The 16,216-nt window shown below is 35.5% G+C and overlaps 1 protein-coding gene across 1 annotated transcript; it reads right to left on the bottom strand.

Annotated features, from left to right (window-relative positions):
• Positions 1–1,999: 1,999 nt before the first annotated feature.
• On the bottom strand, positions 2,000–11,283 carry LOC132559152 (protein SEC13 homolog). Its single transcript, XM_060223764.1, has 10 exons — positions 11,176–11,283; positions 10,231–10,275; positions 9,864–9,979; positions 8,512–8,663; positions 7,989–8,078; positions 7,046–7,089; positions 6,290–6,417; positions 5,106–5,226; positions 4,326–4,469; positions 2,000–4,000 (listed from the first exon to the last, which is right to left on the bottom strand). The coding sequence occupies exons 1-10, from the start codon at positions 11,176–11,178 to the stop codon at positions 3,896–3,898; spliced, it is 948 nt and encodes a 315-aa protein (XP_060079747.1). The 5' UTR covers positions 11,179–11,283; the 3' UTR covers positions 2,000–3,895.
• Positions 11,284–16,216: the final 4,933 nt, after the last annotated feature.

The raw sequence follows: 16,216 nt of genomic DNA, 5'->3' as shown, positions 1-16,216 counted from the left end.
AATGGAGTTGGACTAGCCTGTACCAAATAGTATTGACAAGTCTAAAATGGAGTTGGACTAGCCTGTACCAAATAGTACCAACAAGTCTAAAATGGAGTTGGACTAGCCTGTACCAAATAGTATTGACAAGTCTAAAATGGAGTTGGACTAGCCTGTACCAAATAGTATTGACAAGTCTAAAATGGAGTTGGACTAGCCTGTCCCAAATAGTACCGACAAGTCTAAAATGGAGTTGGACTAGCCTGTCCCAAATAGTATTGACAAGTCTAAAATGGAGTTGGACTAGCCTGTACCAAATAGTGTCGACAAATCTAAAATGGAGTTGGACTAGCCTGTACCAAATAGTACCCTGACAAGTCTAAAATGGAGTTGGACTAGCCTGTACCAAATAGTACCGACAAGTCTAAAATGGAGTTGGACTAGCCTGTACCAAATAGTACCGACAAGTCTAAAATGGAGTTGGACTAGCCTGTACCAAATAGTATTGACAAGTCTAAAATGGAGTTGGACTAGCCTGTACCAAATAGTACCAACAAGTCTAAAATGGAATTGGACTAGCCTGTACCAAATAGTATTGACAAGTCTAAAATGGAGTTGGACTAGCCTGTACCAAATAGTACCAACAAGTCTAAAATGGAGTTGGACTAGCCTGTACCAAATAGTATTGACAAGTCTAAAATGGAGTTGGACTAGCCTGTACCAAATAGTACCAACAAGTCTAAAATGGAGTTGGGCTAGCCTGTACCAAATAGTGTTGACAAGTCTAAAATGGAGTTGGACTAGCCTGTACCAAATAGTATTGACAAGTCTAAAATGGAGTTGGACTAGCCTGTCCCAAATAGTACCGACAAGTCTAAAATGGAGTTGGACTAGCCTGTCCCAAATAGTATTGACAAGTCTAAAATGGAGTTGGACTAGCCTGTACCAAATAGTGTCGACAAATCTAAAATGGAGTTGGACTAGCCTGTACCAAATAGTACCGACAAGTCTAAAATGGAGTTGGACTAGCCTGTACCAAATAGTACCGACAAGTCTAAAATGGAGTTGGACTAGCCTGTACCAAATAGTACCGACAAGTCTAAAATGGAGTTGGACTAGCCTGTACCAAATAGTATTGACAAGTCTAAAATGGAGTTGGACTAGCCTGTACCAAATAGTACCAACAAGTCTAAAATGGAATTGGACTAGCCTGTACCAAATAGTATTGACAAGTCTAAAATGGAGTTGGACTAGCCTGTACCAAATAGTACCAACAAGTCTAAAATGGAGTTGGACTAGCCTGTACCAAATAGTATTGACAAGTCTAAAATGGAGTTGGACTAGCCTGTACCAAATAGTACCAACAAGTCTAAAATGGAGTTGGACTAGCCTGTACCAAATAGTGTTGACAAGTCTAAAATGGAGTTGGACTAGCCTGTACCAAATAGTATTGACAAGTCTAAAATGGAGTTGGACTAGCCTGTCCCAAATAGTACCGACAAGTCTAAAATGGAGTTGGACTAGCCTGTCCCAAATAGTATTGACAAGTCTAAAATGGAGTTGGACTAGCCTGTACCAAATAGTATTGACAAGTCTAAAATGGAGTTGGACTAGCCTGTACCAAATAGTATTGAAAAGTCTAAAATGGAGTTGGACTAGCCTGTACCAAATAGTGTTGACAAGTCTAAAATGGAGTTGGACTAGCCTGTACCAAATAGTATTGACAAGTCTAAAATGGAGTTGGACTAGCCTGTACCAAATAGTACCGACAAGTCTAAAATGGAGTTGGACTAGCCTGTACCAAAAAATCAACCAGGAGCCACTGAGATCTGTCCAGATGGTTTGATCATGGTGATACAAAAGTCAGTGTACACTGTATTTCTTACTCATTACATATCTACTAAAGGAGAATGGACAAATTGAAATATAGATTGAGAGGAATCATAATCCAAATGACCATCTCTTCAATTATAACAAATGTGTGAAGTTGTATGTCTTCTAATAAAACTAGAACGCAGTATTAGTCATTCAAAAACTGTATTTACACCAACATCTACATTATATATAGTGGTATTCTCTTTTATCAGTTCTCACTTTCCACTCTCTCTCAGCACACAGTTATCAGTACACATGGTAATTTGATAGTTATTTACATATCCTCACTACAGCCTGGCTCATATAAGGACAGATGTCAAGACAGACCCCTATAACAGTTAGAATTGAAATAACCTAAAAATACACTGGATATATTAAGTTATTTACCTTTACTTGTTAAAAGTCCATTACTTATCAGAAAAGACTTTAACTGAGGCACAAACCAGTGTTTTCTTTCAAATTCATGAATATTCTCAATACATTTGCAAAGAGCCATGCACAATTACATGTACATTATATCATGTTTATAATACAGAATTTCCTGATAATGTTGCGACAATTGATTTTTGTTTTTACTGTTATAGGGTTTTATGTCCTTGCAACAAAAATAGTTGTGTAAGGATGGTGCCAAGACAGACAACTGTAATAGTAAGGATTTAAATATCCTCAAAATACCTCAATATACAGTGCATTTCCACACAACATCAACACAACAAATTCTTGCCATATCAATATGCAAGCATAAGAAGTATTTCCTATGAAAATGAATAATAATTTCAAAAGATTTTCTGTGTAGAAAGCAACATGACATGTAAACTCGGTTAAGCCTCTTGTTATTTTACATTTCAAAATTTTCTTTGGTACATGTATTATCTTAGTCCTCAAAAGCACTTCATGAGTTCTGGTGAGCCCCTTATGAATAAAAGTTCACTTTCTTAGTTCAATGATCAGCATATCACCATAATTCTAATAAGAAAAATCAATAAATAAAAACGAGACCTCTTTCAAAATTTTTTTTGTGCCTGGTTTTGTGGAAAGTGATAAGAATTTCAATTAAACCAAATTCAAGTGGGGCACTCCATTTCTTTGAAAACAAATACTAATTTAGAGAAAGTTATGAAAGCTGTTAAGCCAGACTTTACAAATGTCTTGTCTACTGCACAAGAGTTCCTTGTAGACATGCCAGACATGATCGCAATAACACCTCTACAGAACATTATAGTTTTACTGTTGTGAGATACAAGTGTAGCCCTAGATTTAATCAAGTTGTACTTTTTCATTATTTACAACCTAGATAGAGAGATACTTAACTCTCCTATCTTAATCCTCGTATGGAGCACTGAAATCAAACACATTACCAGTCAGTGATTTGAGATCAAGGTACAAAATTGAAGTATAAAGTATTATACATTCTGTATGATACTAAGGTTTTAAAGAAATGAGCACTATTTATCAGCTCAATGAAAATTTTCTTTAACATTTGGATGGAAACAACTTGTCATAAAATATCCCTCACAGATACTTTGTAATTGGTGAACATTCAGTCCCTTCTTCATTTCATATTCAATCATAGAATTAGTATATGACAAAATTCCGAAAATTTGAAACACATTTTCTGCAGAGAAACCGTGGTTTCATATCTAATGAACCGTAAAATTTCAAAAATCCATATTCAATAATGATGGCTTTTACAAACCCTGATAGCTGAAAACTCACACCCCTTATAGGAGTGTCCTAATGCTTGTATAAATAATAGAAATTGGCACCATGTCTCCATTACAATCACTGAGGACTGAAATAAGGATTGTTACAAAACACCCATGTCTCCTCAATGTGCCCCAACCACAGGTCCACACAGTCCATCTTCATCATTTATACAATCTTAATGAAAATTGCAAAGAATTTTATGGCATATTGTTTTGGGGACCATTTGATATGTGTCTGTGCCTGTCTGGTGATTTGGATAGCAAAGTCATAACACACATATGGTCCCCAGTACAGTCCTGGCTGAGATTGTTACTGAATCACTATGGTTACTGTATCAACTTGAGGAGCCCTTTTGACTGTCTGTGACTTGACCTTGACCTTTGGTAACATCACTGATACACACCCACTGCCCTTCTAGTGTCTCCTTCCATAGACTGACCTGAAAACACAATCATTAAAAACAGGTCAAACCTCTGGTCAAAACTTTACAAATTAGAATTGAAAACAACAAAATGTAAAAAAATTCAGTTCTGAGAGAACATCTTATATTGTATATTAGGAAACTTTCCCTGCACTTTAACTTTTGTATATTTCTCCCATTTGTCAGTGCAGCAAGTGCAGAACTTTATAAAAAAAAAAAGTAATTATAATCAGAACTAGTTCAAGTCTATTTTTTATCATCTGCTCAAAAAACGTCTCCTAACATTATTAAGTAATAATTAACATGGAAAATCCCTATTTTCATTAATGCTGACATATGTTACCTTATTGTCTCCCCCTGATACAGCCAGAATGTTTCCTGTGATTGACCAACTAAGATGCCACACAACGTCGTTAAACTTATTTAGTGTTTTAGATGTCCAGTCGCTGCTTGTTCCATCATTAGTCCAAATCATAACCCGGAAATCCTGTAAAATTGTTTCAATTAATTACCAACCACTCAACATATCTCTCACCTCACCAACCTCTCTGAAAGTGCATATTATTTATACATATTAAGATTTCAATTAATTCTTCAAATTGGTTTTACACTAATTAATAACTGAAATGTTGGTAAAATGTATGCATGGACCTGCAGACTTTGATAACAAAGAAACTAAACTCAAATTCAAATCAGAGGGATGAATTTGAAACTGATTTGTGAAATGCCAAATATAGGTCACAGTGACTCACATTGGTACATTTATGTAGATTTCCTATCTCATCTACTTCTAGAGTAAGAGCAAAGGAACTTAACACAAAATTTAACCAAGATGACAGAAAGGCCAGCATGCATGTGCAAAACGTGAACACTTCATCCCTATCATGTATGTGGATGGGGTAATCAAATATCCAGTTACACCAGAACTAGTCAGAAATCTTTTCCACAGACTATAAAGGATACCGAGGTGACATCCATCACCTAATCACTATGTTGTTATAATTTCTGATCCATTTTATCTGAGAACAACTTGCCAGGATACTTTTTGGCAGACCTATAGAGGGTGCCCAGGCAACATCCCTTACCCAATCACTATGTCCGTCTAACTTCTGATCAACCTTACCTGAGAACAACTTGCCAGGATACTTTTTGGCAGACCTATAGAGGGTGCCCAGGCAACGTCCCTCACCCAATCACTATGTCCGTCTAACTTCTGATCCTCCTTCCACTGCCCATCTTCTTCCCTACACCAGATATAAAACATGTTTGTTAACGGCTTTTCAGCATTGTATCAAATCACCAATCAGATTAAATATTAGAGCTATGCAGTGGCAAAGTTAGCAATAGTGCAGAGAAAGAATACATTCAAATGAAGTCAGAAATTCTGACTTCTTAATATCACTTTAATTCAGTTCAAAAGAAATCATACTCTACAATGGGTGTATTTATCATGAAAAATAAATCTAGCAAACCTTTCAGATGCCATTGAAACATTCATTTGAATCTGTTAGTGTACTGCACACAGAAAACATGCCATTCTAACAATGCGCTGATATTATTAAGAACCTAAGAATTGTACTGCTATCCTAAAGTAAATAATATTTAATAAAACATGCATGCTCATACAAGTCTCATATGAATCTAATGATGATGTAATCAAGAAATTATCAAAACTCAAAAAGTGTGTTTTTGGAACATTCTTCCATTATTTCCTAACAATCTACTGTTACAGAAAAACTCACTTGGTTTGAATATATTAGATTAGTTAAATGTTTTGTTCAGTCCTGATGTTGTCTCTTTATTTTAGTAAACTAAACATGGAGTATTCCAACACTGTCGAATCGAATACTGCATTTGTGTCAAATATATTTTTTGAGATCTGTCCCTTTTAAATTCTACCAAAATTCTACCTTTTTTGTAGTAAACATTAAGAAATCACATTGTCTCATGTAAAAATGTCCTGGCTTCAGTCAGAATGACCGAGTGTGATGGGTCAGCAATATCTGTGTTTATGGGCCCTATTGTAAATTTCTGATATCAATCAAACAATAACCTCTGCATTTTAACAGGTGCATAAGGAGAAGGCTTAAATTTGTTAAGAATTTGACACCCAAATTTTCAATAAGATACACTGTAGTCTGTTGATTGGAAAATCTACTGTGCTCTGTTTCCTGTGCATAGCTGCTGTGTAATGTGATACTTGAGTGATAATGTTCTCACACCATTTCAGACCCTACAACATGTTTTATAGACAGTTTTACAGATAAAAGTGCCACAGTGTCCACTATGTTTTTCATCCTCGCTTACCTCCATATCTTGACAAGATTGTCACATCCCCCTGATGCAAGTCGCTTGACAGCCTGCTGACGTACTGACTGATCTAACAGGGCTCCAGGGGATATAGAGGGTGCCCAGCTTACAGCATTACAACCAATCTGTAACCAAACCAGTCAAGAACACTTTAAAAACATAGTATTAATTTTTCTGGACGAAATATAAAGATTTTGTTCAATACAAACGATTTTTAATTTGAAATTCCTTGAAGAATTAGTGACAATAATCTTTAACTACCAATTCTAAGATGGTTGTCAGTCTACCATATCTGTTTTTCTAATCAAACGGGCACAACTACGGATTAAGGAGAACCTAAATTGGAAATTTGAGAGAGATCCATTCACTGCATCTCAGGAAACAGCCATAAGAAAAACTGTTTATGGACAAACAGAAGACAGACAGAAGATTGTCCACAGACAATCTGATGATAGTAGGCTAAAAATTATAACATAATCAATACTAATGCATTTAGATCTAAATACATTGTATCAAAATTCTATAACTATTTGTTCCAAAATAAAACTAAAGATATTTGAATTTATAAAACGATATATGTAAGTGAAATTATTTTGCAAAACATTCTGAAGTTGCAACTCCATTACATTCTGTTTCTACTGTTCCTATCGTAAATTTCTATATCCACTAATACAAGTTCTGATAGCCAGGTTGTCTCAGTCATCAGAGATTTCAGCCTTAAGACCTCTATATTTTCAGTTGATGTTGACTTACAGAGTGGGCGTTGTTTATTTTCTTGGCATCCCATGCTCCATCACCTTGAACCAACAAAACTTTTGATTAGAAATTTCAAAATTGTGAAATACATATAGACAGAATTCTTAACTATAAAAGCATAATTTTCTTCACTGCCATGATTTTACACACATATAGTTATAACATTTGGTTTCTCAGATTTTTGGAAATGATGGGAAAAAAAACAATTTCTATTGCCAATTTGTTCTAAATTTATTCTCAAATGGAAACTATTTATGATACATTGTGTAATTCCACTCTCGGATCACTGTTTAAAGGACCTGACAGTTGGATAAATTTATGATATATTCCACTAACAGTATCTATCCTACCAGTCTTTTGACTCCAAAGTTTATTTTGACTGAAAGGGCACTTCGTGAACTCACAAAAACTAAAATGTGCAGTAGTTCACAACTGTTGTAATAATTTGATTTCTGTAAGGATTTTCATCAACTCATTGCATTGACATTAAACTAATTTCCAACTGATATCAAAGACACTCAATTTATCCTTAGAATATCTTTTATTGTGGTAGAAACAAGTCACACAATCTCATGCTTGTTATATTGTAGTTCTTTCATTCTTGTTAGTCATTTTTTAAAAGTTCAATAAAAACACTTGCTTAAACTTTTGAAAAATAACTTTCTCATGGGCAAGAAATATTGTATACAGCCCAGCATACTTCACAGAAAAAGGACACCAGGAATATTAGAGTCCTAGATTAATGATTTTCCTGTGAGACTACTCAAATTTTGAGATTCCACTGTATTTCTTTGAAATGGGACTCATCAAAATTTTGAAAATTGCGTTCTTGACTTGTCTGAAGAAATCCGGCAACAATTGTTGGGACACTGATAAAATGCATGCTGTGTTCTTATGATTATCACAAAAAATAACATGACAATCAGTACAACTGACTTACCTGCACTGGATATTATTGAAATAGACCCATCAGAACTGCCACATGCCAATATAAGACCAAATTCGTGAGGAGCAAACTGTACAGAATTTACTGAAAACCAAATAACAAAGAAATTATTTCTGAAATGACAACAGATCACAGTTCCTGACCAATGAAAATGATACGAATAGTTTGTCATTTATGTATTTACTTGAATGTGTGCACACAAATACAGAGACTTTAACCGCTAACTATATTTTCAGGTAATCTGATATCAATAATTGAAACGAATGGAATGTAACAAGGTTATAACTGTAGACCTTTACAAAGACAGTAAGAAAGTTATTTTTTACGGAAGAAAGTATGCATCCCTTGTCAGCAAAAAGACATTTTAGCTGTTTTAGGGATTTTGAGTATACAAAAACAGGACACCTATGATAATATCTTTCGACAGTCAACTCCTGATTTATCTGCTGTACAGATGTGTTTGATGTACTACCTGATGACACTTCAATTTTTTTTCTCTGTCAGTGTTGTGAAATACCTGATGAATCATGATTAGGATATTCATAGAGTTTTCCCCAGGTTCCATTGCTTTCCTTCCATATGATAACCTTTTTGTCATAACCACAGGACGCTAGCAGATTACCAAACATAGGATGTGCCCAGGCAAGCTGCCATACTGGACCATCATGTCTGAAAAAAAATAATTTGACAATAGATAAACACTTAATGAAACAGATGCAGAACATATTTAAAAATTGTTTGGACTGGGAAAAGGGTACAGAAAAAAGGTAGCAAATTTTTGTCCCCTCATTAATGATTGTCAAATGGTTTCATTATTACTTTTATACCAAATACACATGGTAGCTCTGTCCTCATTCCTTATTAATTGGGAAAAATTATTTTCTTTATTCAATGGTTTTGAGATATTGGACAAAGTAGAATAAATACAGGAAACTTTCTGAATTCCTATAAAACTTGAAAGGTAGCAATTTGTTTTTCCTGGTTAAATTGTAGTGTAAAATCACTTTGCTCCTTGCTGTCTTTCCTACCCAGTAATTGTTTGAAAAAAACAATGTCCCTATTTCTTATAAACTTGTAAACAGGAAAAGGTAGGATTTCTTATTCCTTATCCAAATTTGAAAAATACTCAGATAACTATTTCTTATACAGATCTACAGGGAAAAGTGACATTTAGTGATATTCAAGTTCTGAACTCCTGCTTTTCCTATGGGACACACTCAAATTATGAGAATACACTATATCTCTTTGTTACTGGACAAATCAAAATTTTAGAAATAGTGCTCTCAACTCATCACATAAAACTTTTCACAAAAATTACTGGGCATCTCATTCTTTATTTAGATATAAGAAATACTTACTCAGATCATATTTCTTTACACAGAAAAAGTGGCATTTCTTATTCATTGTTTTACACACTGCCCTTACTCCTCACACAAAACATGAACTAGTAGCCATTATTCTTCATTTCATAAAATATGTTTCACATCTCGAAACAGGTTACATCATCCTTACACCTAAATCATCAGTGAAAATCATGCTAAAGATTACACATAAATGTATCCTATTGTCAAAGTTTTGTATATTGTAGACCCTATGTCTTGAGGGTCAGAATGTATGCTTATTTAATCTTATGTGATTCAGATAAAATGGGTTTTTTCTGTATTTGCAGTACGTTCCTTTTTGTAATGTGATAATGAAGCTGGAAATAAACAAGAGTTCAGTTGTAACAATAGAATCTGATTTATACAAAAGTATTTTTTGTAGGATTTTTCCAGATGAGTCCAGAAAACCAATTTCCAAATCTTCATGAGTCCCAAAATTTTAGTGAGTCCCAAAAATCAGTGCACAACATCTTAATGTGATACTAACCCTCTCAGTTCTGACACAAGTGTTTGTTGTCCACTCTTAACATCAAATATCTTTATTGTCCGATCTGATGAACAGGTCGCCAGTTTTGTTCCATAGTAATCAAGCTGTGCATCATGCTAAACAGAAAAACAATGTATCACAGAATGAATGCAAATGAATATTAGTTTAATCATACATCAAGTTGTAAACCAATTAAAATTGTAAAAATCACTGAAAATTATGCAATATTTAACTAATGATAGTTCACAGTATAATATTCTAATTTTGGCACAGTACAATATAAGACAGCATTGTACAACATGTCTGTATGCATGAATTTACTATGTGTTCCATAAGTATTTCTTCTTTAAAGAATTTTTATACTTACAATCATGTCTTCATGAGCTGTATCAACTGAATTAATAACAGACACCTGCAAGAGGAAGTGAAGAAAAGTCAAGAGAGTATAGTGTTAAAAGTGATACATATATGTAATGAATTAAATAACAACAATGGATTAAACACCTAACCTTCTGAATCACAGTGTCTATATACAAGGTTTCTATCATAAAACTTTTATGGTTCAATAGGCCATGAAATCCAATAAACATATCTCAAGTTTTGTTCCAGTTCTCGTTTGGACTGGGAAGTGTACACTTTAGTCTGCATTATTCAGGCATTCTATCAGCTTTTTGTTATCTACAAAGATCTTTCTATCCATGTGCACTACACATCTGTAAATGACAATTTCTTTGCATAATTATTGTTTGAATGCTGAACCACACTGATCACTTTATAAAGGGCTGGATTTCTGACGTTTATCGACTTTAGGCTTAAATATAAAAGTTGATAAAATGTATAAATAATTCGGACTATTTACACTTTCGCAAATTCAAAACTAGGCCTATATTCATTCAGTGAAGAACATGACATGTGTACATACACACTAATCTTCATATATATGCTGTATTTTTCAGTTTGTCAATTTTGTGAAACATGGGTACCTTATTAGAAACAGAAGTAGATATCATACATAGGACATGCCATCTTTCAGTAATTTGATTGTCCAGGATAACACAGAAATTCACTGTATCATATGAATGGCAAATACCATCATTCATAATTACCTCAAAATACATTATTACAAAAGAACTTACAATTCCCCAATGACTCGAAATGACGTATAACATAAATGGGCCATCAATTTTAAGTGACAAGAAGGGAGACTGGCCATCTGGATGCAAAACTTATCTAGTACATTGTTAAGGTATACATGCTTTCCAGTCGTTGTCTGAAACAGATCGTCGTGATTGAACATCCGATTCATACTTACCATGATGATAGAATGCGATAATAGTTACTTCGCTGTGGGGTTTAGTAAGCTTATAAGTCTTAACTGAATTGATAATAACGTAATTTCTAACACATCACGAAGCCGGTCACTAAAACGGACGTGGCATTTACTTCCGGTTAAAACACCACCTGTCGGCGGGAAACATTAATTGATTATCTTCCCCTGGAAATGTTGACTCGTATGCTAAAATTAAGAATATAATATATATATATCCGAGCAACAGTACGTTACACAATTAAAACAACACAACGAGATTTCGGGGTAGCATAGAAACATAAATGTAAGTAACACTCACAATCACTAAAAGGAATAAGATTTTTACCGTGATATCCGGTTCACAATCGACTGTAGTTTATTCCTGAGGTGATCAGGTGGCATATTGTCCACACAGCCCAGATTTCATACAGTAGGATGACATCCTCAGTATTTACTCTATGTTAGTCAAAGACTACTCGGATAATAACAAACTGAAGACTGTTTAAGTCAACGCGTGCCCTTGTGTTATATAAAGCAAGTTGTTCATTGAGCATGTATCGCTCACATGGTTTAGTTTGCTAAAATTGCTAAAATAAGTATTTTTAAAGTTTAAAATATATCTCTCCTATTAGGCAATGTCTTTTCTGTCCCTAGGGCTGAAAGCTAAATGCATCGATGTTTCAGACCAAATTTGACGAAAATCAACCATTCATACAAAATTTTCAAAAAAATGCTACCATTCCCCAATAAGGCCCAATCCATCTGGCAGTAGTTGTTATGGGGCTGGTTAGAGATAACCATGAATAGTAACATATTTGAAACATTTTCTATCATTTCACAGCAGTTGATTTGTTGTGACAGGTCACCTTGATATATATATGAGAATTAATTTTGCATTTAACACTCTTATTTCTTTCGTGGCAGCAATTTGAGATTTTCACTACTACTCTTACTTTTGAGCAAAGGGGACCTGGTTCCCAGTGTCCGAGACCAACCATGTATGCAACATTTCCTTCACCCTAGGATGGTTCAAATAACATCAGGTCAAAACCCAATCATTCCTACAGAAGAATTTAAAAGTGCAATATTTTTTTTCTTTTGGGTCCCATCCCCTGGCCCCAGAAGAGGCGCACACACCGTTTATAAGAATTGAATCGCCTTCGGTCCACCGTCTATAAGAATTGAATCGCCTTCGGTCAAAGAGGCTTAAGACCACACTTGAACTGATTCCTGACATTTCTACAGATGAAGTATTTTAACGATTCTGCTCAATTCCTCGTTGATTCTTGCCCCAAGGAGTCGAGACCTATCATGATTTGAAAATTATTCCCTTTACCCAGGGATTCTTCAGATCAAATTGGAACATTTAACTGATATACCTAAGGAGGAAACATTTTAAAGAATTTGAAAAAAATATTCCTTCTCTTGCGCCACGCCATTCCGACATTACCTTTACCCAAGGATGGTTCTGATAAACTTTGGTCGCCGAGTAGTTTATGACTAGCTGAGATTTATAGAAAAAATCGAACAGACAGACGCTGCGATATCCCATAAGCTTATTGGACCAAGTGAGTCAAAACATCAAAACAAACACTACCTAAGACAATGAATAGACATATTTTATTAATTTTATTATTGATCATAACGAACACAAAGAAATCGGCGGTTTCCATCCATGAGTGTCTATACAGGGCTGTCTAATACATCAATGTCATCTTCGTAAATTGATTAATATCTAGTACCCAATTGATCAAATAGTTTTCAAACTAGTAAAAAGAATTACTGTGTAAAACTTCTCAATATTCAGCATTTCCTCATTCAAAATATTTCTACAGATCACAAACGCACCTTAACCTACGCCAAAACCGAAAGTCCAATCAATATTGTACTTGTGTTCGGCAAGTGTAATTAAATTAATCGATTAATTTAAATAAAGAAAGTTTCTCCAGAACACAAAAGGTGACCCCGGACGCAGTAGTCCCTACCGCGGCAGCAACATTGCCTCCGAGAGCTGCTGCACCCACAGTCGACCCTGCAGCCACGCCTTCTCCGTTGGTAATAACAGCAGCTAATGACCATGAAAATTAATAAAACAAAACGAGTTACATTTAAAATTCATAACAGAGGTATCAAATTATACAAGTAGCATCATCTTTACATTGTAGCAATGTCTAAAATATCTAGATTTAAAGGAAAGTGTCCGTATCCCTTACAAGGACAAGGCATGGAGACAGTCGTGTAACTTTTAGCTCTGTAACGACAGAACTGTAATTTGCTGATATTTGCCATCGTGCGGCAAAGCGATGTTGATTAATTAACTTTTGGGAGTCGGATGGATACGGTTTATGAAGAGATACAGAACTGATATTTAATAAGATGGGCAAAACAACCGGAATTCGCCATGGCGAAGCGGTTACTAGGAACAGTCAGTATAGCCGTGCTCTTCTAAGCCGTCAGAAGATCCATTGATTGATAAAAAATAAAGAAATGTACTATTTGTAGGGGTTAACTTGAAGACAAGAAAGCTAAGCTGATGAACTGTAACCGACGTAAAGAATATTTTTGTATTAAATATCATGAAATAGAAGATTGGAAGTATTTTTTTTCAAATTCGGAGGTCATGCAAAAGCGTTGAATCACAAGTTCAAAATATATTGTCGAGGAAAGCTTAAAAGGCCACTTACATCATGTACAAGAAACTGATAGCAAAGAAACATGGAAAATGGACACGTAAAATAATAGCAACAAAAATTGAAGTGTTTTTGAAATACCGAAACTGCAACAATATTATAGAAAAGATCGGTTAAAATCGGACAAGGAAGAAATATTTGAATTCTTGACGACACATGGAGTGTCATCAGTAGGCAAAATGGCAAATAAGGTGATAAGACAACGTCAAGTATTAAATAGAGAAGATAAAGATAGACCCAATCAGACTCGCTAGAAACACAGAAAGAAGTACTCAGGAACATTCAGAGTCTAAAAACCAACCAAACACGTTTAACGGTACACATAGGAAACAACTTATCAAAATATGAAAGGAAAAACGGACATAAGCTTCAGGAAGATTAGAAGCAAAAACTGGAAAATTGTCTGTTTACAGAGTGCATAGAACAGGTGGGTCATTCAGATAGGGAAACAGAACAGAAATAATTATTACAACAAATAGGGTCTGAAGTCATTGGAGATATAAAGACAGGAAAATAATATACTAGATATGGATATAGATGCAATTAATTAATCATTTATGCATTAATAACCATCACTACAGTGTATTCATTGCTCTTCATAATACATGATAAACATTGATAATTTTCTGGGCGTTTTCAAAGCTAAAGAGAGATACAATACAACGCAATTTTGTGACCATGAAAAAAACGCTATTTTTTCATATTTTGTCGGGCTTCATCCCAGGAATCGGCAAGCCAAACGTCGTGGAAAATAAGATGTTGTTTAGAGAGTTTTAACAATTTTGACATCTGCGACCTGTAAACATGGGAGGCCATGATGAGCTTCATGCCAGAAAACAGCCAAATGCCATTCATCTAGGCAGTTTAGTTTGTCAGATTCCTGGTTTATACAAACTATGATTCCTTTCATCCAGGTATGCGTCAGAACAAATTGGGACAAAAGTTATGCATTTCCACGAAAGTTGGAAGGTTCTAAAGATTTTTGTTCTGTTTCCCCTAATGCGTGACGTCCCTCCCGCCCCATACGGCCGATAATCACCCTTAACACAAAATTGATCTTCTTCTTTCAAAAATGCTTCAGACAAAATTGGGACAGAATCCTGGCATCCCAACAGAAGGATTTTAAAGGGGCGAGACCCACCATTTAAACAAAATTTATTTCCCTTCTTTGAAAGATAACTAAGATCAAATTGTGACGGAATCTAAACATTCCTTCAGAAGAATTGTAAAGAATTTCCTATATTTCTTCTATTGGGAAAAGAGGATCAAGACCCGTCATTTGTACAAAATGTATTCCCCATCCCCCAAGAATGCCTTAGACCAAATTTGGACGGAATCCCGTAATTCGTTGGGAAAAAACAAAATATCCCCTATTCTGCCCCGTCCCTTCTGCTGAAGGGACCGAGAGCGACGGTTTATACAAAATTAATTCTCTTCATCCACGGATAATTTAGATCCTACACTCCTACAGGAGAAGGGTTTTTTTTTTAAAGTATTTGCTCTAATTGGCACCGTCACTCTTGCCCCACTATTTTAATCAAACAGATTTATTTTCCCCAAAGAATTCTTCAGACCAAATTTGAACTGAACCCTGTTGTTTCCAGGGAAGAAGGGTTTAAAGAATTTGAAAAATATCCCCTTTGGGTCCTTCACTTGAGTTCCTGTGGCCTCAGACCCGCCATACAAAGATGATGATATTGACCAAATTTGATCAAAATCCGCCTCGCCGTTCATGACTTGTCTCGACAAGAGGAACACTGACAGACTGACGACAGACAACGGACGCCGCGCCACGACATAATCACACAGGTCCTTTTAACAGGGTGAGCTAAAGAAGGATGAGAAGACGGACGCCGCGTATAGTCTACGGGAATTAAATATAAATGATACGAAAATGGGGTGTTTTATACAATGTGTATCTAGACGGACCCTTTCTTAAAGACAAAGTCTATGGTATGGTAACTGCGGTGACTTATTGCGTACAGCAGGCGACGCAAAAGGCAGAACGTCCGAGAAAAGACAATTCAAATAGGTCACCATAAGGCACGTCAAATGACCAAGGATTATCTTCATGTTAATTTACTACAGTACAGATTCCGGTTGAAGTGAATCCAACAGCACCAAACACTAATGGTGTAGCCGCAACAGCTGCCACGCCACCCAACAACGACAAGCCTAGCTTCTTCTTGAACGTCCAGATTGTTTTTTGGTTCGGGTGGAAGATTCCGAGGACAATTGTCATCCTCTTCGGAGTCAGTATCGTCAGGATCACTCGGTTCTCTGACAATGTTTTCCTGTTCTCGCTGCAGTTCATTTCATATTATATCGGATTGTCTCTGTTGTCGCCTCGTCTC

The sequence above is a fragment of the Ylistrum balloti genome, unplaced genomic scaffold, assembly GCF_031769215.1.
Source record: "Ylistrum balloti isolate Yb309-2 unplaced genomic scaffold, AGI_CSIRO_Ybal_v1 Utg370868, whole genome shotgun sequence".
Classification (NCBI taxonomy): Eukaryota; Metazoa; Mollusca; class Bivalvia; order Pectinida; family Pectinidae; genus Ylistrum; species Ylistrum balloti.
This window is presented reverse-complemented; position numbering and strand designations above follow the sequence as displayed.

What these genes read in the sequence shown, in the direction of transcription:
- LOC132559152 (XM_060223764.1), bottom strand. An exon ending in CTTGTGTCAGAACTGAGAGG is followed by an intron (nt 8,664 to 9,863) that starts GTTAGTATCACA and finishes ATTTTTTTTCAG; the next exon opens with ACATGATGGTCCAGTATGGC. An exon ending in TTCAATAATATCCAGTGCAG is followed by an intron (nt 7,090 to 7,988) that starts GTAAGTCAGTTG and finishes TGTTGGTTCAAG; the next exon opens with GTGATGGAGCATGGGATGCC.